General features: G+C 39.1%; 1 protein-coding gene across 1 annotated transcript in view; it reads left to right on the forward strand.

Moving 5' to 3' along the window:
* Nucleotides 1-27,696, forward strand: part of NEK11 (NIMA related kinase 11) — a 275,201-nt gene that overhangs the window by 1,691 nt on the left and 245,814 nt on the right. The window contains 1 exon segment of the mRNA XM_068545910.1: nt 1,158-1,426. Within this exon segment, the coding sequence (XP_068402011.1) occupies nt 1,209-1,426 (218 nt within the window). The 5' untranslated portion in view covers nt 1,158-1,208.

Below are 27,696 nucleotides of genomic sequence, written 5' to 3' on the forward strand. Positions count from 1 at the left end.
GTTTTTGTCTTATAGCTTTGGAATTGTTGAATATGGACTGACCTGACTCCAGAGCACAGTCTTCAATTTAAAATCATGTTTTCTTTCCTTTTTTTTTTTTTTTGTTGGAGTATAGTTGCTTTACAATGTTGTGTTAGTTTCTGCTGTACAACAAAGTGAATCAGCCACACGTGTACATATATCCCCTCTTCCTTCCCATTTAGGCCACCACAGAGCATTGAATAGAGTTCCCTGTACTACACAGTCTGTTCTCATTAGTTATTAAAATCATGTTTTTCTTATAGATTTAAAATAAAACCCACTTTTCATAATTACTAACAAAACATTTTACATTTTGATGAAATAAAAGTGATTTTACCATGCACATACTCATATGAAACAGTCCTGCCTTTCATAATTCCGCTGTACATTTATAGCTTTTTGAGAAATTACAGATTTACCTATAACAAATTTATGTTCAGCTAACATTAAAATACAATTTTAGATTTGAACTGCATTTGTGACACATCTTGTTTCCAATCCAGGGAGATTACTCTATACACAGTGTGCATAATAAAAAACTTAAGAAACTGGATCAGAATTTGCTTAGGATGGGAAAAAATTCATTTCGAATCCATATCCCTCTTCACATCTGATAAATGCAAATATCATGGTTTAAAGTCTACAGAAAAAAAAAATCGAAAGAAACCAGCAATATGCTAATTTCTGGTTTAATCCTAACTCACCATTTATTAATCAAAATAGACATAAGGTGGGAAGAAAGAATACGTAAAGCTTGATGCAGATATGTAGATTTTAGGAAATTATAAAGTTCTAATACTTGGATGTTTTTTAAAAAGTAGGTGGGGAGTATAAAGTCTTAAACAGATTATTGATTGGAAAACATATATACATCTCAGAACTTTGGGGAAAGTTGACTGTTATTCAGTTCTGCCAAATTTAGATGCCTGAGGGAAGGCTCTGTTTTTGTGAAAGACTGCCTTCTATTGGAATCTGCAGTATCTCTACCTTTTAACATTTTCTCAGTTAAAGTTAACCAATATTGGGTTGTTCAGTCCACCAATCAAGGTACAGGTATCACTGTCAGAAACTTACACTCTTTGTTAGGAATAGTTCAGCACCCGTTAGACCTGACCACTGGATTTTTCCTCTTTAAGGCATTGACTGATGCTACTTGGATGCATTTGACCATCTCCTAGGAGACTTGCATGTTGAGTTTCGATAAGCAAACAAACAGTTCTCTCTTGTTTGGAGCAATGCTGAAATTCCGAGAGGCTGCTAAGTGTGTGAGTGGATCAATAGCTGCTTCCACATGTCCAAAGCCCTTGATCGCAAGAAGACACATGCTTCAACAGAAACTTGGCAGTGGAACTTTTGGAACCGTCTATCTAGTGTCAGACAAGAATGCCAAACAAGGAGAGGAATTGTAAGTAAAAAATACTTCATGCAAACCTTGAGTTGGCTGCTGTGTGTGTGCAGCTCTTAGCTGATTAAAAGCACGGAGTAATGTTTACTTTGCTTTTTGCATTAAAGTAAGAATTTAGTAAGAGATAGAAAATCTCCTTGAATGATGTCTTCAGATGAGATTTTTAAAGGCATTTCAGCAGGTGAGTGAAGTACCCAAGTGACCTAGAGTAGGGAAATGGGGTAGATTATGTGAAAGTAAGATTTTTATGCGTACCAAAGTCTCAATTACAGCCTTGCTTCCACTTAACTTGATTGGGACTTGAATGAGAAAATAAGAATTGTTTATAATGACTGCATTTTTAGAAATGTTAGGAAATGCAAATCGATGGTAATTCACATTTGAGGTGAATAGAGTGTACTGAAGGAAATAACGGTATTGACTTTGCTTGGCTTTTTCCCACGGAGGAGGTTTTCAAAGTCTGTAGTCATACAGCCCTCAAATAAGACATTTAAACCAAACAGGGGCTCCCATCTAAAATTATCTTATATTGATGACCCTCTTGTTACTTCCTTTCCTTTGATTTTTTTTTTCTTTTTTTTTTTTCACACACACTCACTGTATTTTATTTTTACAAGAGATAAATAGACTGACACCGAGCATTGTAAATGGATGACCACAACAAAAGCAACAATGATTGCACTTACCAAACACGAAACACACTCATACTGTGTTATAATATTGACATTCAGTCCAGTAATCCGCCACTGTAACAGCTCCTTTACTTTGCAGTGAAAATTGATTTGTATATTCTTTGCCTCTGAGTCCTTGTGGGATTTTTTTTTTTTTAATTCAAACAGAAAGTCACAAAAATTATAATCATCCTCATCAGTTAACTCAGTCCCATGTAATTAATTTTTTTTTTTATCTTGATTTTTTGTTAGCACTTTTATGAGTTCATCAGTTTTTCATTAGAGTTCTGAAAATGCTTATTCATTCAGTTCAACAGTACAGTCAGTTACCAGAAACCTGTACTTGTCAGAGTCTTTTCCATGAATTCCTTGAAGATGAAACCCTTTTATATGAACATATTTGCAAAAGCATCAGAGTACACCCAGAACTGTCTATAAATGACAAAAGACTTAGAAATGACCACGGTTAAAGATTTGATGAAAGTTCATAATAATGCAATTGACAAAGAAATTTAGTTATTTCTGAGATGTACATTTTAAAGTAATAACTAGAATTATGACTTATAACATTATACCAGAACATATAAGATTTTTAGAGATTTCATGTAATGTCTGAAACATTTATATTAACATATTTCCATACAAATAACCCAATGAAACTTTAGTATTAGTTGTTTTGTTTGTTTGTTTTTTCATACTGCAGGTTCTTATTAGTCATCAGTTTTATACACATCAGTGTATACATGTCAATCCCAATCGCCCAATTCAGCACACCACCACCCCCACCCCACTGCAGTTTTCCCCCCTTGGTGTCCATATGTCTGTTCTCTACGTCTGTGTCTCAACTTCTGCCCTGCAAACCGGCTAATCTGTACCATTTTTCTAGGTTCCACACACATGCGTTAATATACGATATTTGTTTTTCTCTTTCTGATTTACTTCACTCTGTATGACAGTCTAGATCCATCCACGTCTCAACAAATGACTCAATTTCATTCCTTTTTATGGCTGATAATATTCCATTGTATATACGTACCACAACTTCTTTATCCATTCGTCTGTTGATGGGCATTTAGGTTGCTTCCATGACCTGGCTATTGTAAATAGTGCTGCAATGAACACTGGGGTGCATGTGTCTTTTTGAATTATGGTTTTCTCTGGGTATATGCCCAGTAGTGGGATTGCTGGATCATTTGGTAAATCTATTTTTAGTTTTTTAAGGAACCTCCATACTGTTCTCCATAGTGGCTGTATCAATTTACATTCCCACCAACAGTGCAAGAGGGTTCCCATTTCTCCACACCCTCTCCAGCATTTGTTGTTTGTAGATTTTCTGATGATGTGCATTCTAACTGGTGTGAGGTGATACCTCATTGTAGTTTTCATTTGCATTTCTCTAATAATTAGTGATGTTGAGCATCTTTTCGTGTGCTTCTTGGCCATCTGTATGTCTTCTTTGGAGAAATGTCTATTTAGATCTTCTGCCCATTTTTGGATTGGGGTGTTTCTTTCTTTAATATTGAGCTAAATGAGCTGTTTATATATTTTGGAGATTAATCCTTTGTCCGTTGATTCGTTTGCAAATATTTTCTCCCATTCTGAGAGTTGTCTTTTCGTCTTGTGTATGGTTTCCTTTGCTGTGCAAAAGCTTTGAAGTTTCATTAGGTCCCATTTATTTATTTTTGTTTTTATTTCCATTACTCTAGGAGGTGGATCAAAAAAGATATTGCTGTGATTTATGTCAAAGAGTGTTCTTCCTATGTTTTCCTCGAAGAGCTTTATAGTGTCTGGTCTTACATTTAGGTCTTTAATCCATTTTGAGTTTATTTTTGTGTATGGTGTTAGGGAGTATTCTAATTTCATTCTTTTACATGTAGCTGTCCAATTTTCCCAGCACCATTTACTGAAGAGGCTGTCTTTTCTCCACTGTATATTCTTGCCTCCTTTATCAAAGATAAGGTGACCATATGTGTGTGGGTTTATCTCCGGGCTTTATATCCTGTTCCATTGATCTATATTTCTGTTTTTGTGCCAGTACCATACTGTCTTGATTACTATAGCTTTGTAGTATAGTCTGAAGTCAGGGAGCCTGATTCCTCCAGCTCCATTTTTCTTTCTCAAGATTGCTTTGGCTATTCAGGGTCTTTTGTGTTTCCATACAAATTGTGACATTTTTTGTTCTAGTTCTGTGAAAGATGCCAGTGGTAGTTTGATAGGGATTGCATTGAATCTGTGGATTGCTTTGGGTAGTAGAGTCATTTTCACAATGTTGATTCTTCCAATCCAAGAACATGGTATATCTCTCCATCTATTTGTATCATCTTTAATTTCTTTCATCAGCGTCTTATAATTTTCTGCATACATGTCTTTTGTCTCCTTAGGTAGGTTTATTCCTAGATATTTTATTCTTTTTGTTGCAATGGTAAATGGGAGTGTTTTCTTAATTTCGCTTTCTGATTTTTCACCATTAGTGTATAGGAATGCAAGAGATTTCTGTGCATTAATTTTGTATCCTGCTACTTTACCAAATTCATTGATTAGCTCTAGTAGTTTTCTGGTGGCATCTTTAGGATTCTCTATGTATAGTATCATGTCATCTGCAAACAGTGACAGTTTTCCTTCTTCTTTTCCAATTTGTATTCCTTTTATTTCTTTTTCTTCTCTGATTGCCGTGGCTAGGACTTCCAAAACTATGTTGAATAATAATGGTGAGAGTGGACATCCTTGCCTCGATCCTGATCTTAGAGGAAATGCTTTCAGTTTTCCACCATTGAGAATGATGTTTGCTGTGGGTTTGTCGTATATGGCCTTTATTATGTTGAGGTAGGTTCCCTCTGTGCCCACTTTCTGGAGAGTTTTTATCATAAATTGGTGTTGAATTTTGTCAAAAGCTTTTTCTGCATCTATTGAGATGATCATACGGTTTTTATTCTTCAGTTTGTTAATATGATGTATCACATTGATTGATTTGCGTATATTGAAGAATCCTTGCATCCCTGGGATAAATCCCACTTGATCGTGGTGTATGATCCTTTTAATGTGTTTTTGGATTCTGTTTCCTAGTATTTTGTTGAGGATTTTTGCATCTATATTCATCAGTGATATTGGTCTGTAATTTTCTTTTTTTTGTAGTGTCTTTGTCTGGTTTTGGTGTCAGGGTGATGGTGGCCTCATAGAATGAGTTTGGGAGTGTTCCTTCCTCTGCAATTTTTTGGAAGACTTTGAGAAGGATGGGTGTTAGCTCTTCTCTAAATGTTTGATAGAATTCACCTGTGAAGCCATCTGGTCCTGGACTTTTGTTTGTTGAAAGATTTTTAATCACAGTTTCAATTTCATTACTTGTGATTGGTCTGTTCATATTTTCTGTTTCTTCCTGGTTCAGTCTTGGAAGGTTGTACCTTTCTAAGAATTTGTCGATTTCTTCCAGGTTGTCCATTTTATTGGCATAGAGTTGCTTGTAGTAGTCTCTTATGATGCTTTGTATTTCTGCGGTGTCTGTTGTAACTTCTCCGTTTTCATTTCTAATTTTATTGATTTGAGTCCTCTACCTCTTCTTCTTGATGAGTCTGGCTAATGGCTTATCAATTTTGTTTATCTTCTCAAAGAACCAGCTTTTAGTTTTATTGATCTTTGCTATTGTTTTCTTTGTTTCTATTTCATTTATTTCTGCTCTGATCTTTATGATTTCTTTCCTTCTGCTAACTTTGGGTTTTGTTTGTTCTTCTTTCTGTAGTTCCTTTAGGTGTAAGGTTAGATTGTTTACTTGAGATTTTTCTTGTTTCTTGAGGTAGGCTTGTATAGCTATAAACTTCCCTCTTAGAACTGCTTTTGCTGCATCCCATAGGTTTTGGATCGTGGTGTTTTCATTGTCATTTGTCTCTAGGTATTTTTTGATTTCCTCTTTGATTTCTTCAGTGATCTCTTGGTTATTTAGTAACATATTCTTTAGCCTCCATGTGTTTGTGTTTTTTACGTTTTTTTCCCTGTAATTCATTTCTAATCTCATAGCGTTGTGGTCAGAAAAGATGCTTGATATGATTTCAATTTTCTTAAATTTACTGAGGCTTGATTTGTGACCCAAGATGTGATCTATCCTGGATAATGTTCCGTGTGCACTTGAGAAGAACGTGTAATCTGCTGTTTTTGGATGGAATGTCCTATAAATATCAATTAAATCTATCTGGTCTGTTGTGTCATTTAAAGCTACTGTTTCCTTATTTATTTTCATTTTGGATGATCTGTCCATTGGTGTAAGTGAGGTGTTAAAGTCCCCCACTATTATTGTGTTACTGTCGATTTCCTCTTTTATAGCTGTTAGCAGTTGCCTTATGTATTGAGGTGCTCCTATGTTGGGTACATATATATTTATAATTGTTGTATCTTCTTCTTGGATTGATCCCTTGATCATTATGTAGTGTCCTTCTTTGTCTCTTGTAACATTCTTTATTTTAAAGTCTATTTTATCTGATATGAGTATTGCTGCTCCAGCTTTCTTTTGATTTCCATTTGCATGGAATATCTTTTTCCATCCCCTCACTTTCAGTCTATATGTGTCCCTAGGTCTGAAGTGGGTCTCTTGTAGACAGCATATATATGGGTCTTGCTTTTGTATCCATTCAATGAGCCTGTGTCTTTTGGTTGGAGCATTTAATCCATTCACGTTGAAGGTAATTATCGATATGTATGTTCCTATTACCATTTTCTTTATTGTTTTGAGTTTGTTTTTGTAGGTCCTTTACTTCTCTTGTGTTTCCCATTTAGAGAAGTTCCTTTAGCATTTGTTGTAGAGCTGGTTTGGTGGTGCTGAATTCTCTTAGCTTTTGCTTGTCTGTAAAGCTTTTGATTTCTCCATCAAATCTAAATGAGATCCTTGCTGGGTAGAGTAATCTTGGTTGTAGGTTCTTCCCTTTCATCACTTTAAGTATATCATGCCACTCCCTTCTGGCTTGTAGAGTTTCTGCTGAGAAATCAGCTGTTAACCTTATGGGAGTTCCCTTGTATGTTATTTGTCATTTTTCCCTTGCTGCTTTCAATAATTTTTCTTTGTCTTTAATTTTTGCCAATTTGATTACTGTGTGTTTCGGTGTGTTTCTCCTTGGATTTATCCTGTATGGGACTCGCTGCGCTTCCTGGACTTGGATGGCTATTTCCTTTCCCATGTTAGGGAAGTTTTCGACTATAATCTCTTCAAATATTTTCTCTGGTCCTTTCTCTCTCTCTTCTTCTGGGACCCCTATAATGCAAATGTTGTTGCGTTTAATGTTGTCCCAGAGGTCTCTTAGGCTGTCTTAATTTCTTTTCATTCTTTTTTCTTTAGTCTGTTCCACAGCAGTGAATTCCACCATTCTGTTTTCCAGGTCACTTATCCGTTCTTCTGCCTCAGTTATTCTGCTATTGATTCATTCTAGTGTAGTTTTCATTTCAGTTATTGTATTGTTCATCTCTGTTTGTTTGTTCTTTAATTCTTCTAGGTCTTTGTTAAACATTTCGTGCATCTTCTCGATCTTTGCCTCCATTCTTATTCCGAGGTCCTGGATCATCTTCACTATCATTATTCTGAATTCTTTTTCTGGAAGGTTGCCTATCTCCACTTCATTTAGTTGTTTTTCTGGGATTTTATCTTGTTCCTTCATCTGGTATATAGCCCTCTGCCTTTTCATCTTGTCTGTCTTTCTGTGAATGTGGTTTTTGTTCCACAGGCTGCAAGATTATAGTTTTTCTTGCTTCTGCTGTCTGCCCTCTGGTGGTTGAGGCTATCTGAGAGGCTTGATGGGAGGCTCTGGTGGTGGGTAGAGCTGGCTGTTGCTGTGGTGGTCAGAGCTCAGTAAAACCTTAATCCACTTGACTGTTGATGGGTGGGGCTGGGTTCCCTCCCTGTTGGTTGTTTTGCCTGAGGCAACCCAACACTGGAGCCTACCTGGGCTCTTCGGTGGGGCTAATGACAGACTCTGGGAGGGCTCACGCCAAAGAGCACTTCCCAGAACTTCTGCCGCCAGTGTCCTTGTCCCCACAGTGAAAAAGAGCCACCCCTCGCCTCTGCAGGAGACCCTCCAACACTAGCAGGTAGGTCTGGTTCAGTCTCCCCCGGGGTCACTGCTCCTTCCCCTGGGTCCCGATGCGCACACTATTTTGTGTGCGCCCTCCAAGAGTGGGGTCTCTGTTTCCCCCTGTCCTGTCGAAGTCCTGCAATCAGTTCTGCTAGACTTCAAAGTCTGATTCTCTATGAATTCCTCCTCCTGTTGCCGGAACCCCAGGTTGGGAAGCCTGATGTGGGGCTTAGAACCTTCACTCCAGTGGGTCGACTTCTGTGGTATAAGTGTTTGCCAGTCTGTGAGTCACCCACCCACCAGTTATGGGATTTGATTTTACTCTGATTGCGCCCCTCCTACCGTCTCATTGTGGCTTCTCCTTTGTCTTTGGATGTGGGGTATCTTTTTTTGGTGAGTTTCAGTGTCTTCCTGTCGATGATTGTCCAGCAGCTAGTTCTGATTCTGGTGTTCTCGCAAGAGGGAGTGAGAGCACGTCCTTCTACTCCGCCATCTTGGTTCCTCTCCCTTTCCTTTGATTTTAATCAAACCCTATAAACTTTCATGGCAGAGAAAAACTCTAATGTTGTTGGACAGTACATCTCTTACAAATAAGGATGAATCTTCATTTTTAGCTTAAAGTTGTTTGAATTTGCTGCAGTGAAAAGTTAGTTGGAACTGAAGTTAGGATAAGAAACTTGTACATCAAACACAGGAGGAAGAGAAAGGAGAAGGAAGAGTGATCCAAGAAATCAGCCCTTGAGAAGAACAGATTTCCATCCCATAATCTACTCTTTTATTCAGAGGTTTTGAGGCTACTCTAAATGCTTCCAGCTTTTGCCCATAGGACTGTGGATTTAAAATCAGTGTGATAAACTTTTCTACTTCTTAATATGTCATAGGAACTATAAAAGCAAATGTTACTGATGCTACTATTTTATTTAAAAATCAGCCTTTTAAATGGTCTCTGTGTCCAGAATTTTAAAAAGTAGTTATCTAGACTTCATAATTTTTGATAAATTCCTATGTGAAGAATGGGAATAATGCTGGCACTTTTCTGGTGTCATTAGAACATGCTTTATGACTTCTACCAAAAAATAATTTTTTACCTTAAATCCTAGAGGTACTCTTCCAGCTGTTTAGAACAGGATGATAAATTTATGAAAATTACTAGAGACCCTTTATGGAAACATTAAGAGTAAGGCCTAAATCTGACCCAAGAGTTATAAAAATCATAATGTAAAGAATGTATCCAATTTTGGTTTCTTCAACTAATGAGGAATGTGAAGAATTTAAGAGAATAGGAAAAAAAAAGTTGATTAAAGGGATGTAACATAAGATGTATGAAGACCAAACTTGAAAGTTTCAGACTTGAGGTGATGGGTGGGTGTGTATGTGTGTAGGGAGGAGGGGAAGAGAATGAGAGAGATGAGGGGGCTGGGGCCAGTTGAATGGGAAGTGATTTGTTAGTGACCTTCACTGTACCTGAACTCATCATAGGACATATGAGTTGAGCTGAAGATGGCAGAAGAAGCCTAGGTGTGTAGAGTAAATTCAATAGTGAGGATAATTGACAAATCATTTGATACCAAAGGTCTAGTCTAGAATCTCTTGGACAGGAATCATTCATCATCAGAAACTCTACAACATATTACGTACTGGTCACATTCAGCATTCATATGTCTTTTGTTTGGCTTGCAGAGTTGTTTCTTTTTAAATCTAAATTAGTTGCCAGTATTTAAAAATGGGTTGCTTTCATAAAATTGAGCTTTTCATCTTCTCTTGAAAAAAATCAAAATATTTGCTAACACTGCCGCCTGTGTAGCCAGTGTGGGCTGGAGCTGCAGGCAGCGGCCCTCTTTAAGCAGACCCTGGACTCCTCTCCGATTCACCACGTTCCCGCCACTCCTCACCGTTTCTTACACCTTTCCACTACCTGCCTACTTTTGTAGACGTTTGACTTTTAGAACTGCTGAAATCATGAAGAATCATGGATATGGCTGCTCACAAAATCTTAGAATGCTCAAAGGAAGGCAGTACAGTGTCACGGGTTAAGACCACAGGCTTTGAAGGTGAACAGGTCAGGAAGTAAAGCCAGTCTTGTTCTTAACTGAGATTAAGGTTATGCAGGTTCCTAATCTGAGCTTCAGTTTTCTTAGACACCACCCAATAACTGCAACTGGAACTCTCTACTAAATGGAAGCTTTTCTTTTTACATTCCACTTTTAAGAGAGGAAAGTCTCCCAAGCAAAGCAATGTGATGTCAGGTATGTGATTTTAAAACCTTCTTCTAGTATCTTTCTTGAGATTGTAACCCTTCTGTTGCCATCTCTTCTTTCATATCTCTTCTTTCATATCTCTATGGCTGTTGGAAGAAAACTGGTCCTCAGAATGTTGACCTTTTAGCTGTGTAAGGCAGCAGCTCATCAGCAATTGTTGTGTTTAATGCATATACGGAGGCAGAAAACTAAACTCATATTTTTAGGATCCTTTCCTGAGAGTGTTGACAGGTGAACCTTTGGTTTGTGATCAAAGCACATCAACAAGCACCACCCATTCTTCAAGCAATTTGGTTAGATAAGGTTTTAAATTCTGCTTTACATACTAGGCCATAAACATAGGAAATTGGTTAAGGGCTGGATAGAAGATACCTTCTAAAAAGATTTCTGTAATGTTATGAATGCTGCTCCCTTAACAGATCAGAGTAGATCTGACTCTCTTCACGTTTTGCAGACACACCCCTAACCTTCTGAGATAATAAGGAAAGTGTATGGTACCTTTACATGCCAGACTACCCCGTGGTACCCTTGTTAAAGGAGGGACTTAGGTAGACCGTGAGCCCCAGCTGGTCTGTAGGACACTTGTTACCAGCCCCTGTGAACTCTAGGTCCAGGCGATATGCACTTTAGATTTAATTAATCAAAGAACTTTCAAAGAACTTTCCCGTTAAACAGTTGCAATTTATCACTGTGCCACTTGAGGGCACCACTCTACCATCGACATTTTCATATACTATGATGTTGTGAATTTTAATTACAACGTAAATACCACATTCCTTTACATTTTTATTGACTTTCTGCATTTGCTATGGAATTTAAAAAAAAAAGGCCACAGGCATTACACTTGATTAATGTATGTTTCAAGAGAGGGGTTTTTTTTGGCATAAAAATATCTGTTATTCTTCTTTTAGTTATCACAGTAGAATAAAATTAAGCTTAAAATGATTAGTGAATCAGATAGAGGTTTTTACTTTATTATATTCTGTGTCATGGAATTCATAAAACAGTATTTGGGAATATTTTCTTTCATAATTATGGAAACTCTGGACTAATGGATGTGAAGGTGTGATAATGTTAACGCATATTCCTAAAGATTATTCTAATTCTAGCTCATAATTTTATATTTTTGTTAAGCTGTCAGTTTTTTTTTAACATTTTTATTGGCGTATAATTGCTTTACAATGGTGTGTTAGTTTCTGCTTTATAACAAAGTGTATCAGTTATACATATACATATATCCCCATATCTCTTCCCTCTTGCGTCTCCGTCCCTCCCACCCTCCCTATCCCACCCTTCTAGCTGGTCACAAAGCACCGAGCTGATCTCCCTGTGCTATGCGACTGCTTCCCACTAGCTATCTGTTTTACATTTGGTAGTGTATATGTGTCCATATATACACTATCACTCTCTCACTTTGTCCCAGCTTATTACCCTTCCCCCTCCCCGTGTCCTCAAGTCCATTCTCTAGTAGGTCTGCGTCTTTATTCTCGTCTTGCCCCTAGGTTCTTCATGACCATTTTTTTTTTTTTTTAGATTCCATATATATATAAGCTGTCAATTTTTTATTAAGCAAACCTACAAGATTTTGATAAGCTAGGAAGTTACTTTGGCCCTTAGCATACTGTGTGTAATTTAATAGAAAAGAGATGTTAAGGAAATAGGCTTACCCTGAATTATATGATTATTTGTCCATGATTAAAATACACAATTAGTCATGGCCACAGTTGGTGAATTTCAACATTAATCTTATCAGCATAGGATGCTGGTTTTTAAAAAAGTTTCATCACACTTAAGATACAGTGACTTTATTATGTGAAGTTGATTTTCTGCTCTAGTCTTTTAGTTTGTCAACTCAAGTATTTAATACAATTTATGTAATAAACCTTTGCTTTGGACTGAGTACCAGAGAGGAAACTGAAACAATAGGATACAAGGCTTGGCCCTTAGGAACTTCCAGTCTAGAAGAGAGGCAGAATTAACATACATAAAACAACCAGCAGCCAGTGCAGTGCTTTAGCATCTGTGTGGCAGGTTGCTCTTAGAGATGTTGGTATGGCCACTGCCCAGCTCCCTTTTAGCTACATACGGTCATTATCTTACTGGTATCTGTACATTATGTAAGAGCTTTCATTCTTTTCCCCCCTTGGTTCTGTCCATGTAATATCTAAATATTTCCCCCCTTAACTGTGCACCTACACTTTGGTCTTTGCCTACATATGGTCGACATGGTTAACATGAAAATGCTTTCTCTCTCCACAGGACATTTCTTCCCAGTATGAGGATCTTAAATAGGAAAGGCCACCAATTCCTTAGAGAAGTGTCCTCAAGCCCACACACTGAGGCCTAGGACCCTGCCTCCCAGGAGAGCTCTTGGGCCTGTATTAGAGTGGATTTTTAAAAGTCCTAACAAGCAGATTTCCCAGCCAGCCCTGGAGACAATATGGAGGAGAGGGGTTTGGGGGCTGCTGATAGAATTAGTCACACTGACAGCAAGAGAGGAGTGGCCTTACACCTTAAGAGTGAAGGAGGTGAAAAGTTATAAAGAGGTAATAAAAAACCCCACAACAGTCTGGGTCCTTTATTGTAAAGCTAAATGGCTCTCCTTAGCCCAGTTCGTTCTGAGGACATCTCAGGCCCACAGCCCATTTCCAAAGTGTTGTGTTGAGCAGTAGCCACCAACAGGGGTGGGCCGGTGGGAGTCAGGGCTTTTGAAGGACACAGCCACGGTTAAGCCACCACATGAGGATCCATTCCTCAGCTTTTCATCTTAATATACTTTGAGATGGTTGGTCTTGGTGAGGGGCTTATGTTAACCAAATTCAGTTAAGATGAATCTATAAATCATGATGCCGCTTCTTAATTCTGGGCCTAGAATGAATAAGTATCTCCTTTCATGTACCTTTCCACCGTTTTCTGATGTGAGTCTGGAGAAGCTGAATATCTAATCAGAAGTGAAAATATACCTAAAACAAAATAGGTGGAACAATTTAGACAGTTACTTGATTAGCCAGATAAAGGGTCTCTTCTTCATAATAGAGAACATCGTTCCAAGTGACTGTTTTCCTGGGGACCCTCAGTGCCAGTGTGTGTCTGCTGAACAGCTCCAGAGGCACGTACATACAGGTAACCCTAGGCTACCTCCTTTTCCAATATTGAAGGTAATGTGCACATGTTTTACAAAAAGTGCAGGTGTGCGTAAAGCAGGAAAATGATCTGTAATACTGCCATCCAACTTCTGGTCTTTTCTGTAAGCACTGACAGACAGACATTTAATCTTCAAGGAAACATATGGCATTGGTCATGGTGGTTGCCTCAGAGACTGAGGACGAGGAGTGAAGGAGACTTGCTTTTCATTGAACCATTTTGTACATTTGGAATTTTATACCATGTGCAAGCTTGAAAAAAATCCACATAATAAATAAAAGTAAAAGAAACTTTACATATTCATTCAGCAAATCTGGTCACCATTTTCTGGTCACTTGCTCTCTAAGGAGCTTGAGTTGGGTGGTTCTCAATTGCGGCTGAACAGTAAAATAACAATATTAAAAATACACCTTTGAGTCACACCCCAATACATTCTGTTTTAACTGGGCCACACGCCAGGCATCTGGATTTTTGAGAGCTTCCAGGTGATTTGAATGTATAGCTAGGCTTGAGAGTATCTGGTCTAGTGGGAGAGAAAAACACTAATTGTATGATCATAAAAGTAAATAATTACAAACTGCCATTAAGTATTGTGAAAGAAAAGTCTTGGTTGCTGTAGGTACAACAGACCTGTCTAAGTTGGCAGGATGAGCTTTGGTGAGGCAAGGCTTCCCTGAGAACATGCCGTTTCAGCTGAGACCTCAAGAATGATTAAGAACTAGCCAGTGGTTTTCACATGTTATTGGGCATCAGGACTGGAAGGCAGGTTAAAACACAGATTGCTGGGCTCTACTCCCAAACTTCCTGGTGTAGCAAGTCTCGGTGGGGCCTGAGAATTTGCGTTTCTAACAGATGTTGCTGGCCTGAGGACTGCAGTTTGAGGACCACTGAACTAGGCAAAAGGATGGGAGAACATTTCCATTCAGTGTGTATATAATTTTGCATCTTTTTTTGGAAACATTAAAATATAAGTATTTTCCCATCTTATCGAATATTCTGAAAAGCATCATATAAAATGCCTGCATAATAGTCCACCATATGGCTTTAATATCGTTTAGCTCCGTCTTGTTGGATATGTAGATTCTGGTACTCTCTTTGAAGTAGAAGTAAAAAACTATTGTGCCTTTTTGCATCCTCAGAGATTTGATGTAATGATTGTTTCATCATATCCTTTCTGTCAATGGTATAAGTCTGGGAAACTAATGAATAACTGAGCTTCAATCACTGAGAAGTGATGGGCATTCTGTGCATTCAGTTGAAGAATATTTGAGCCAGTTATGGATTATGGCCACATTTGCTCAGATGCTCAGTTGTAATTAGAGAAAAAGTACTTCATCCATTTTCAAGTTTATTTCTGACACATTGAGAAATGGAGAAATCAGTTTTCATATTATAAGGAATGAACTAAAAAGCCTCCCTTTCTGTGTATAGGTTTTCACTGTTTACACAAAAGGACATTATTTCCTCTTAGAGAATTAATAAATTGATTATAGTAGCCTGCCAGTGTCAAAAATAATTAAAAATGAGTAATAGTTCTTAACTAGAATGCATAGATTTTATAATATTTGAAACAGCTTTCAGTGACTCAGAATGTGACAGTAATTTCTGCTATTTAATAGCAGATAGCCTTCAGCAAAGCTACTGTTTATATTTTGCACCTGCTAACACCTATGCACCTACTAACACCTATTTATGGATTTTCTGTCTGATTTACTTAATTATTTTAACATATCCTTACTTTCAGTTTTGAGTCATTCTAAATAAAACAGTAGATTTAACGAGTCCAACTTTGAGCCTGTTCTCTGCACTCTTATTAAAGCTGTTATTTCTATAGTATGACCAGGAGTTCTCCCCAGTGGGTATCTGTGATGGTAGAACTGGGTTATTGAGTGGGCTGAGTTAATTTAATAGGATTCAGTGGTTTATGCAGTGGAGAGTTATGAAAGCAATTTGGAAGAAACTAATGATTTCTTTCTATTTTTCCCTACCAGAAAATACAGTTTTCTTCGTTTTTTTATTGTAGTGATCATGTCTTTTTCCCCTTAAAATCTTCAGTCTTTTAATAGAGCTTATGAGTGCATCTTAAAATCTCTTTTAAAATAGTTCATGTTCTGGAGGATATTGTGTGTAGGTTCCACCTAGGTAAATCCGGACAGGGTAAGTTTGAACTTAGACTTCACTTTGGGCTTTGCCAGTTCTTGGTCTACAGTAACTCAAGCCTCTGAGCTTCTGGCAATTTTGCAACATGTAAGGGTTGGGAGCTGGAAGGGAAAAGGAGAGAAGAGAAGGCGGGGTGCACACTGACTTACCTCAGTCATGGTAATGAGGTTGACATTCTGGGGTAAATGATTTACATCTTCCTGAGGCTGCTTTGCTGCATGTATTGCTGCATGTCCTTTTTCTCTAGCTTTTTATCTAGTTTTTAATATTTACGGATGAGAGATGACTAATAAATAAAATATTTTAGGATGAGTAGGATGCAGGGAAACCCTCCATTTCATTTTGGCTTGGGCAGGGGGCCAAACAAGCCTGCTTGAAGACTGAATCACCAAGAAGCATTTAGAAGGAAGACACCAGCACACAAAAAGCCTTTTTTAAAATGCTTTTTTCTTACATTACTATTGTTTGAAAGAAAACAAAAGTGATTTATTTAAAATACGACTGTTGACAGGAAAAGAGTGTAGATAAATTACTATACTGTATTTATTAGATTTTCAGACTGGTTGTTTAAATTCTTTCCTTATCCTACTCTATTCTTCCAATGTATTGTTTTGGTGGATTTGTGAGTAGGGAAGCTAATGGTTTTGCTAACACTGAATAATACCCCCAGGAAATAAGGAATGTTATTCTTCATAAGTGTATGAGATGGGGGGAGGAATATCTAAGCTATTTTAGTAAATAATAATTTTTAAATGTAATTGGATATGCTGGTCCCTTTACATTGTCATTGTTGACTACCCCAAGTTTTAAAAACAGGAGATTTGTGTAAGCCTATTACTTTAAATGTGATTTTTGTCTCATTTATTCAATAAATAAAACAAAATACTTTAAGGATGAATGTACAAAATGCAAGAACAAAACCTTATGGGCATAGGACAGTTCAAGTTTTTATCCCCTAACAAATAAAGGACGTTTTTTCCGGCAAGACGTGTTATAGCAAAGACTGAGGTGATTTTTGATAGATGCCAGAGGAACCTCGATGACCAAATCCAATATTTTTTGGGCTAACTTTAGTTTCCTGATGCCAAAGCAAGCATGACACCGTTGAGTATAATTTGTAACTAGCCCTTCTTGTTCTTGGTTCTATTCAAGCGGCCTTCTTGTCAGATCCTTTCCTCCAACAGCTTTTGGCGGGACAAGCCAACCAGTGCTGGGCCTGCCACACAGCGGGCAGTTCCCTGTACTGTCACTTGTTCCTGCAGGACCATCTGAGGGGCATCTTCTTTTCCCAGTCCTTTCCCTTCTGAACTGGTCCACTTCCTTTTTGGACACGTGCATTGACCTGGGAGGAGGTATGGGCAGTTTTGGCTAGTACCCACCTTTCTAATATTTTGAGCTGAAAATTTGAGTTGTGATACCATCTACTTTTAAATAACTTGGAAAATGAGATTCATCTATAACTTAATCATCAAAGAAATGAGAAGGCAGAAAACCCTCAGGTTAAAATTCTGGCTTACTTTATTACTCTTGAGCAGATTTTCCTGGGGAAAAAGTTTGGTTGCCATGACATCCATATCTAAATAGTGAACTTAGCATGATGTAGGTGACTTAAAAGTCAACAGGGGAGAAAAACAATAACACTTATGTTACTATTAGCTTCTTGGTCAGTTATTCCTAAGCTTCATTTTTAGAACTAGTGGTTTGTAAATTTATATGGGAAGTATCAATAGATATAGTTAATACCAAAGATTTCTAAAAGTAGCTTGTGTACTACACTAATTGTGCATTGTATAAATAATTTCATATAGTATTAAAAATAAGCAGTTAATATTATGTGACCTCATTGCTTTAAAATACTATGAAATTGAATTTCTGTTCCATAGTTTAACAGGGATACAATCCCTTTTTTTTTTTTTTTTTTTTACAATCACTTTTTATTTCTCAGCTGCTTTCATAGCCCCTGTTACCTGATAATTGTAAGTATGAATGAACAGTTATGAAACCTTTGACATGTTGTAGAACATACTTAATAGGACGGCAGTGCTACTATTTAGTAATCATGTGAAAAATCCACCCCAAATTTTAGTTACTGAAAAAGCAAACCCTGGGCATGAGGAAACTTTTGCAGCTGATGTGCATGCTCATTGTCATGACTGTGGAGATGGTTTCCTGGGCATATCCATAGGTCAAAATTTATCAGATTACATACCTTAAATATGTGCAGTGTATCATTGCCAATTATACCTTAATAAATGTGTTTAGGGAAGGTGAACCTTGGACCGTGATATATGAAACCTCTAAGGTTGTTAAACTGATTGATTTTGTAGTTGCTAGTGATAATCATTATGAAATTTGGTAGCTTAAGCTTAATGTTGCTTTTTAATCTTTGGGTTCAGACCAATCAATCTTCTTGTTTTTAGATCAGAGAAGAATCATAGGCTTTGTTTTTCATGACCTTTATTGAGCAAGTGAGGAAGGAAGGTTAAATTCATATATTCTAGGTTTACAAATTTCTAAGCGTAGAAAATTTGGAATATTGCAGCTTTGATTAGAATGTGTTTGGGTGTTAGTTTTCTCAACTTCCCATATGCAGTTGGCACTCAACATTTTAATTAAAGTTTGATTGATGTTTCCACTTCTCTATTAGTTTGAGTTTGGAGAAACCTCTAAAAACCTAATGTAGCTATATCTGCCTTCCCTCAGGAGAGATTTGAGGAAGATCCGCAGCCCTTCATTTCTTCTCTCCCTTGTCTCCCTACATCTTCCATCTCATGGGCCTCACACAAGTATAGATATTGTGGGTCTGGGGGCAAGATCAGCCAATGCAGTTTTTACAATAATTAGATTTGCAGTTTGTTGATCAGCTGCTTTTATTTCATGTGCTCTTTGAAAGATATTTCAGTACAATGATTATTGAGCTCTAACTTAATAATTTCTGTTATTTTTAGAATTGTTTTAGAAATGAAAATTATAAGACGGTCCAGTGACAGATGTTATTTGCAAGGCAGTTTAACATTACTTAGGAAGTAAAGCATTTGGATATTTGATAAGGATTGGACTTGACACAAACCTGAAGTAAGCCTTACTATCTTTGAGGTTGAGTTTTGAGCTCAGAAGGGGTAAGGTATATTCAACAGGTTTTGAAGACCAAGAACAGTAGATAATTTCCTCCAGGTAAAGTTTATTTTAGCATTATTTTGCTAGCCCTGCACAATCATAAAAACTCCCTGTGTGTATGTTTGTCTTTGTATATATGTACATCAACACAAAAACTATGTATATGTGTATATATACACATAAACGTATATGTGTATATATACACATAAACACACAAGTGTATATATGTGTATGTGTGTGTGTGTTCACACACGTACACAGTTTTTCAGTTCGGCATTAGTTTCAGCAGCAGAGGTTGTACTCAGCTGATAACAAATATCCTGGTCTGATGAATGAAGCGATCCAGGGCTCAGTGTTTCATACATTGGAGAGACAGTGGAGTGCCCTGTGGGGACTTCCACTTTATACTAATTCAAAAGGCATTAATATGGCCCACTCATTGAAAAGCCCCCGCTGGGAGGCTCTGACTACCCTGCCTCTGCTGTGTGGGGTGATTATGGGATGTCCCCTCGGCAGCTGCCTCTGACTCATCTTATGCCATTAGCTAGACTCTCCCCAGGATTCCTTGGAAACTGTGTGCCTACCTGAATAATTTATTACCTAGAGATCAATTATTCATAACTCATTATTACAGCTGAAATAAAACCTAAAGGTGGAATCATTCTGCACCTCATGAATATCCAACAGATCATCAGGAGATTGCAGTAGTTTTAAGTCCTTATGGTCCCCACTGCCTATTTGTTTCTCTGAAGGGATCCCAGAGAGAACAGCCTTCTGAAATGGAACAAGGGTGGATGAAAGCAGTAGCAGATGACTCCCTGCTGGTTGTGCTGCACTGCTTCATCTCTTCACGCTGTTTGTCTTTTTAATTCTGGCCTTATTTACACCTAGAAATAAAATTTCAGTTTGAGAGAATTTAGGAGACATTTATAGCACTGTTGGTTTATTAAACCACTCCTAGGAGGTAAACAAGGATGCAAAACTTGTCCTTAGAATATCCTTTCTGCGATAAAATGCACTAGGTACCTATAGTACATTTTATTGACATTAGTCATGCTACATTTGCTTGTTGCATCAGAGTTATATCTCAGTTGTGTTTTATTTATTTTTTAGCCCATATCTTTCATATAAAGAAATGCCATATGTTTTTCACGTATGTTATATAAAAAGCATTTTAATAAAAGTGTGGGACTTCCCTGGTGGTGCAGTGGTTAAGAATCTGCCTGCCAGTGCAGGGGACATGGATTCGAGCCCTGGTCTGGGAAGATCCCACATGCCGCAGAGCAACTAAGCCCGTGTGCCACAACTACTGAAGCCCACGCGCCTAGAAGCCTGTGCTCCGCAACAAGAGAAGCCGCCACAATGAGAAGCCCGTGCACCGCAATGAAGAACAGCCCCTGCTCGCTGCAACTAGAGAAAACCCGCGCAGCAATGAAGACCCAACGTAGACAAAAATAAATAAATTAAAAATAAATTTTTAAAAACAGTGTTGTGAAAGTGTAACCAAAAGAAGCCTAATTATTTTTTCTATTAAGGAAATATAATAGGAAATTGTTTGACTTAAGCCAGACTGATTAATTTAAAAAATAATCACGGGGAGGAGAGAAGATGGCGGAAGAGTAAGACGCGGAGATCACCTTCCTTCCCACAGATACAGTAGAAATACATCTACGCGTGGAACTGCTCCTACAGAACACCCACTGAACGCTGGCAGAAAACGTCCGACCTCCAAAAAGGCAAGAAACTCCCCCCGTACTTGGGTAGGGCAAAAGAGAAAAAAGAAATAACAGAGACAAAAGAATAGGGACGGCACCTGCACCAGTGGGAGGGAGCTGTGAAGGAGGAAAGATTTCCACGCACTAGGAAGCCCCTTCGCGGGCAGAGACTGCGGGTGGCAGAGGGGGGAAGCTTCGGAGCCACGGAGGAGAGCGCAGCCACAGGGGTGCGGAGGGCAAAGTGGAGAGGCTCCCGCACGGAGGAGCGGTGCTGACCAGCACTCACCAGCCCGAGAGGCTTGTCTGCTCCCCCGCCGGGGCGGGCGGGGCTGGGAGCTGAGGCTCGGGCTTCGGTCGGATCGCAGGGAGAGGACTGGGATTGGCGGTGTGAACACAGCCTGAAGGGGTTAGCGCACCACAGCTGGCTGGGAGGGAGACCGGGAAAAAGTCTGCAGCTGCCGAAGAGGCAAGAGACTTTTTCTTGCCTCTTTGTTTCGCTGCGCGCAAGGAGAGGGGATTCACAGCGCCGCCTAAACGAACTCCAGAGAAGGGCGCGAGCCGCGGCGATCAGCGCAGACCCCACAGCAACAGGGGCGCAGAGGGAAAAACGGAGAGACTCCCGCACAGAGGCTCGGCGCCGAGCAGTGCTCACCAGCCCGAGAGGCTTGTCTGCTCACCCGCCGGGGCGGGCGGGGCTGGGAGCTGAGGCTCGGCTTCGGCTTCGGTCGGATCGCAGGGAGAGGACTGGGGCTGGCGGCGTGAACACAGCCTGAAGGGGTTAGCGCACCACAGCTGACTGGGAGGGAGACCGGGAAAAGGTCTGCAGCTGCCGAAGAGGCAAGAGGCTTTTTCTTGCCTCTTTGTTTCACTGCGCACAAGGAGAGGGGATTCAGAGCGCCGCCTAAACGAACTCCAGAGAAAGGCGCGAGCCGCGGCGATCAGCGCGGACCCCAGAGACGGGTGTGAGACGCTGGGGCTGCTGCTGCCGCCTCCAAAAAGCCTGTGTGTGAGCACAGGTCACTCTCCACACCGCCCCTCCCGGGAGCCGGTGCAGCCTGCCACTGCCAGGGTCCCGTGATCCCCGGACAAATTCCCCGGGAGAACGCACTGCGCGCCTCAGGCTGGTGCAACGTCACGCCGGCCTCTGACGCCGCAGGCTCGCCCCGCCTCCTCCGTACCCCTCCCTCCCCGCGGCCTGAGTGAGCCAGCGCCCCCGAAGCAGCTGCTCCTTTAACCCCGTTCTGTCTGGGCGGGGAATAGACGCCTTCAGGTGACCTACACGCAGAGGCGGGTCCAAATCCAAAGCTGAACCCCAGGAGCTGTGTGAACAGGGAAGAGAAGGGGAAATCTCTCCCAGCAGCCTCAGAAGTAGCGGATTAAAACTCCACAAACAACTTGATGTGCCTGCATCTGTTGAATACCTGAATAGACAACGAATCATCCCAAATTCAGGAGGTGGACTTCGGGAGCAGGATATATTAATGTTTCCCCTTTTCCTTTTTTTTGTGAGTGTATATGTATATGCTTCTGGGTGAGATTTTGTCTGTATAGCTTTGCTTTACAATAGCTTTATTTTACTTCACTATATTATAGCCTCTTTCTTTCTTTCTTTCTATTTTTTCTCCCTTTTACTCTGAGCCGTGTGGACGAAAGGCTCTTGGTGCTCCAGCCAGGCATCAGGGCCGTGCCTCTGAGGTGGGAGAGCCAACTTCAGGACACTGGTCCACAAGAGACCTCCCAGCTCCACGTAATACCAAACGGTAAAAATCTCTCAGAGATCTCCATCTCAACATCAAGACCCAGCATCACTCAATGACTAGCAAGCTACAGTGCTGAACACTCTATGCCAAACAACTAGCAAGACAGGAACACAGCCCCGTCCATTAGCAGAGAGGCTGCCTAAAATAATAAGGCCACAGACACCCCAAAATACACCACCAGACGTGGATGTGCCCACCAGAAAGACAAGATCCAGCCTCATCCACCAGAGCTCAGGCACTAGTTCCCTCCACCAGGAAGCCTACACAACCCACTGAACCAACCTTAGCCACTGGGGACAGATACCAAAAACAACGGGAACTACAAACCTGCAGTCTGTGAAAAGGAGACCCCAAACACAGTAAGATAAGCAAAATGAGACGACAGAAAAACACACAGCAGATGAAGGAGCAGGGTCAAAGCACACTAGACTTAACAAATGAAGAGGAAATAGGTAGTCTACCTGAAAAAGAATTCAGAATAATGATAGTAAGGATGATCCAAAATCTTGGAAATAGAATAGACAAAATGCAAGAAACATTTAACAAGGACGTAGAAGAACTAAAGAGGAACCAAGCAATGATGAAAAACACAATAAATGAAATTAAAAATACTCTAGATGGGATCAATAGCAGAATAACTGAGGCAGAAGAAAGGATAAGTGACCTGGAAGATAAAATGGTGGAAATAACTACTACAGAGCAGGACAAAGAAAAAAGAATGAAAAGAACTGAGGACAGTCTCAGAGACCTCTGGGACAACATTAAACGCACCAACATTCGAATTATAGGGTTCCCAGAAGAAGAAGAGTAAAAGAAAGGGACTGAGAAAATATTTGAAGAGATTATAGTTGAAAACTTCCCTAATATGGGAAAGGAAATAGTTAATCAAGTCCTGGAAGCACAGAGAGTCCCATACAGGATAAACCCAAGGAGAAACACGCCAAGACACATATTAATCAAACTGTCAAAAATTAAATATAAGGAAAACATATTAAAGGCAGCAAGGGAAAAAAAACAAATAACACACAAGGGAATCCCCATAAGGTTAACATCTGATCTTTCAGCAGAAACTCTGCAAGCCAGAAGGGAGTGGCAGGATATACTTAAAGTGATGAAGGAGAAAAACCTACAACCAAGATTACTCTACCCAGCAAGGATCTCATTCAGATTCGATGGAGAAATTAAAACCTTTACAGACAAGCAAAAGCTGAGAGAGTTCAGCACCACCAAACCAGCTTTACAACAAATGCTAAAGGAACTTCTCTAGGCAAGAAACACAAGAGAAGGAAAACACCTACAATAACAAACCCAAAACATTTAAGAAAATGGGAATAGGAACATACATATCGATAATTACCTTGAATGTAAATGGATTAAATGCTCCCACCAAAAGACACAGGCTGGCTGAATGGATACAAAAACAAGACTCATATATATGCTGTCTACAAGAGACCCACTTCAGACCTACAGACACATACAGACTGAAAGTGAGGGGATGGAAAAAGATATTCCATGCAAATGGAAATCAAAAGAAAGCTGGAGTAGCAATTCTCATATCAGACAAAATAGACTTTAAAATAAAGACTATTACAAGAGACAAAGAAGGACACTATATAATGATCAAGGGATCGATCCAAGAGGAAGCTATAACAATTGTAAATATTTATGCACCCAACATAGGAGCACCTCAATACATAAGGCAAATACTAACAGCCATAAAAGGGGAAATCGACAGCAACACAATCATAGTAGGGGACTTTAACACCCCACTTTCACCAATGGACAGATCATCCAAAATGAAAATAAATAAGGAAACACAAGCTTTAAATGATACATTAAACAAGATGGACTTAATTGATATTTATAGGACATTCTACCCAAAAACAACAGAATACACATTTTTCTCAAGTGCTCATGGAACATTCTCCAGGATAGATCATATCTTGGGTCATAAATCAAGCCTTGGTAAATTTAAGAAAATTGAAATCGTATCAAGTATCTTTTCCGACCACAACGCTATGAGACTAGATATCAATTACAGGAAAAGATCTGTAAAAAATACAAACACATGGAGGCTACACAATACACTACTTAATAACGAAGTGATTACTGAAGAAATCAAAGGGGAAATCAAAAAATACCTAGAAACAAACGACAATGGAGATACGACGACCCAAAACCTATGGGACGCAGCAAAAGCAGTGCTAAGAGGGAAGTTTATAGCAATACAAGCCTACCTCAAGAAACAGGAAACATCTCGAATAAACAACCTAACCTTGCATCTGAAGCAATTAGAGAAAGAAGAACAAAAAAACCCCAAAGCCAGCAGAAGGAAAGAAATTATAAAGATCAGGTCAGAAATAAATGAAAAAGAAATGAAGGAAACAATAGCAAAAATCAATGAAACTAAAAGCTGGTTCTTTGAGAAGATAAACAAAATTGATAAACCATTAGCCAGACTCATCAAGAGAAAAAGGGAGAAGACTCAGATCAATAGAATTAGAAATGAAAAAGGAGAAGTAACCACTGACACTGCAGAAATACAAAAGATCATGAGAGATTACTACAAGCAACTCTATGCCAATAAAATGGACAACCTGGAAGAAATGGACAGATTCTTAGAAATGCACAAACTGCCGAGACTGAACCAGGAAGAAATAGAAAATATGAACAGACCAATCACAAGCACTGAAATTTAAACTGTGATTAAAAACCTTCCAACAAACAAAAGCCCAGGACCAGATGGCTTCACAGGTGAATTCTATCAAACATTTAGAGAAGAGCTAACACCTATCCTTCTCAAACTCTTCCAAAATATTGCAGAGGGAGGAACACTCCCAAACTCATTCTACGAGGCCACCATCACCCTGATACCAAAACCAGACAAAGATGTCACAAAGAAAGAAAACTACAGGCCAATATCACTGATGAACATAGATGCAAAAATCCTCAACAAAATACTAGCAAACAGAATCCAACAGCACATTAAAAGGATCATACACCATGATCAAGTGGGGTTTATCCCAGGAATGCAAGGATTCTTCAATATACGCAAATCAATCAATGTGATACACCATATTAACAAATTGAAGGAGAAAAACCATATGATCATCTCAATAGATGCAGAGAAATCTTTCGACAAAATTCAACACCCATTTATGATAAAAGCCCTGCAGAAAGTAGGCATAGAGGGAACTTTCCTCAACATAATAAAGGCCATATATGACAAACCCACAGCCAACATTGTCCTCAATGGTGAAAAACTGAAACCATTTCCACTAAGATCAGGAACAAGACAAGGTTGCCCACTCTCACCACTATTATTCAACATAGTTTTGGAAGTGTTAGCCACAGCAATCAGAGAAGACAAAGAAATAAAAGGAATCCAAATCGGAAAAGAAGAAGTAAAGCTGTCACTATTTGCAGATGACATGATACTATACATAGAGAATCCTAAAGATGCTGCCAGAAAACTCCTAGAGCTAATCAATGAATTTGGTAAAGTAGCAGGATACAAAATAAATGCACAGAAATCTCTTGCATTTCTATACACTAATGACGAAAAATCTGAAAGTGAAATTAAGAAAACCTCCCATTTACCATTGCAACAAGAAGAATAAAATATCTAGGAATAAACCTACCTAAGGAGACAAAAGACCTGTATGCAGAAAATTATAAGACACTGATGAAAGAAATTAAAGATGATATAAAGAGATGGAGAGATATACCATGTTCTTGGATTGGAAGAATCAACATTGTGAAAATGACTCTACTACCCAAAGCAATCTACAGATTCAATGCAATCCCTATCAAACTACCACTGGCATTTTTCACAGAACTAGAACAAAAAATTTCACAATTTGTATGGAAACACAAAATACCCCGTATAGCCAAAGCAATCTTGAGAACGAAAAATGGAGCTGGGGGAATCAGGCTCCCTGACTTCAGACTATATTACAAAGCTTCAGTAATCAAGACAGTTTGGTACTGGCACAAAAACAGAAATATAGATCAATGGAACAGGATAGAAAGCCCGGAGATAAACCCACACACATATGGTCATCTTATCTTTGAAAAAGGTGGCAAGAATATACAGTGGAGAAAAGACAGTCTCTTCAATAAGTGGTGCTGGGAAAATTGGACAGGTACATGTAAAAGTATGAAATTAGAACACTCCCTGACACCATGCACAAACATAAACTCAAAATGGATTAAAGACCTAAGTGTAAGGGCAGACACTATCAAACTCTTAGAGGAAAACATAGGCAGAACACTCTATGACATACATCACAGCAAGATTCTTTTTGACCCAGCTCCCAGAGAAATGGAAATAAGAACACAAATAAACAACTGGGACCTAATGAAACTTAAAAGCTTTTGCACAACAAAGGAAACCATAAACAAGACCAAAAGACAACCATCAGAATGGGAGAAAATATTTGCAAATGAAGCAACTGACAAAGGATTAATCTCCAAGATTTACAAGCAGCTCATGCAGCTCAATAACAAAAAAACCAACAACCCAATCCAAAAATGGGCAGAAGACCTAAATAGACATTTCTCCAAAGAAGATATACAGATGGCCTACAGACACATGAAAGAATGCTCAACATCATTAATCATTAGAGAAATGCAAATCAAAACTACAATGAGATATCATCTCACACCAGTCAGAATGGCCATCATCAAAAAATCTAGAAACAATAAATGCTGGAGAGGGTGTGGAGGAAAGGGAACACTCTTGCACTGTTGGTGGGAATGTAAATTGATACAGCCACTATGGAGAACAGTATGGAGGTTCCTGAAAAAACTACAAATAGAACTACCATACGACCCAGCAATCCCAGTACTGGGCATATACCCTGAGAAAACCATAGGTCAAAAAGAGTCATGTACCAAAATGTTCATTGCAGCTCTATTTACAATAGCCAGGACATGGAAGCAACCTAAATGTCCATCGACAGATGAATGGATAAAGAAGATGTGGCACATATATACAATGGAATATTACTCAGCCATAAAAAGAAATGAAATGGAGGTATTTGTAATGAGGTGGATGGAGTTAGAGTCTGTCATACAGAGTGAAGTAAGTCAGAAAGAGAAAAACAAATACAGTATGCTAACACATATATACGGAATCTAAGGAAAAAAAAAAGGCCATGAAGAACCTAGTGGCAAGACGGGAATAAAGACACAGACCTACTAGAGAATGGACTTGAGGATATGGGGAGGGGGTGGGGTGAGATGTGACAGGGTAAGAGAGTGTCATGGACATATATACACTACCAAATGTAAAATAGATAACTAGTGGGAAGCAGCCGCATAGCACAGGGAGATCAGCTTGGTGCTTTGTGACCACCTAGAGGGGTGGGATGGGGAGGGTGGGAGGGAGGGAGAT

The sequence above is a fragment of the Eschrichtius robustus genome, chromosome 6 (genome assembly GCF_028021215.1).
Source record: "Eschrichtius robustus isolate mEscRob2 chromosome 6, mEscRob2.pri, whole genome shotgun sequence".
Taxonomy (NCBI): domain Eukaryota; kingdom Metazoa; phylum Chordata; class Mammalia; order Artiodactyla; family Eschrichtiidae; genus Eschrichtius; species Eschrichtius robustus.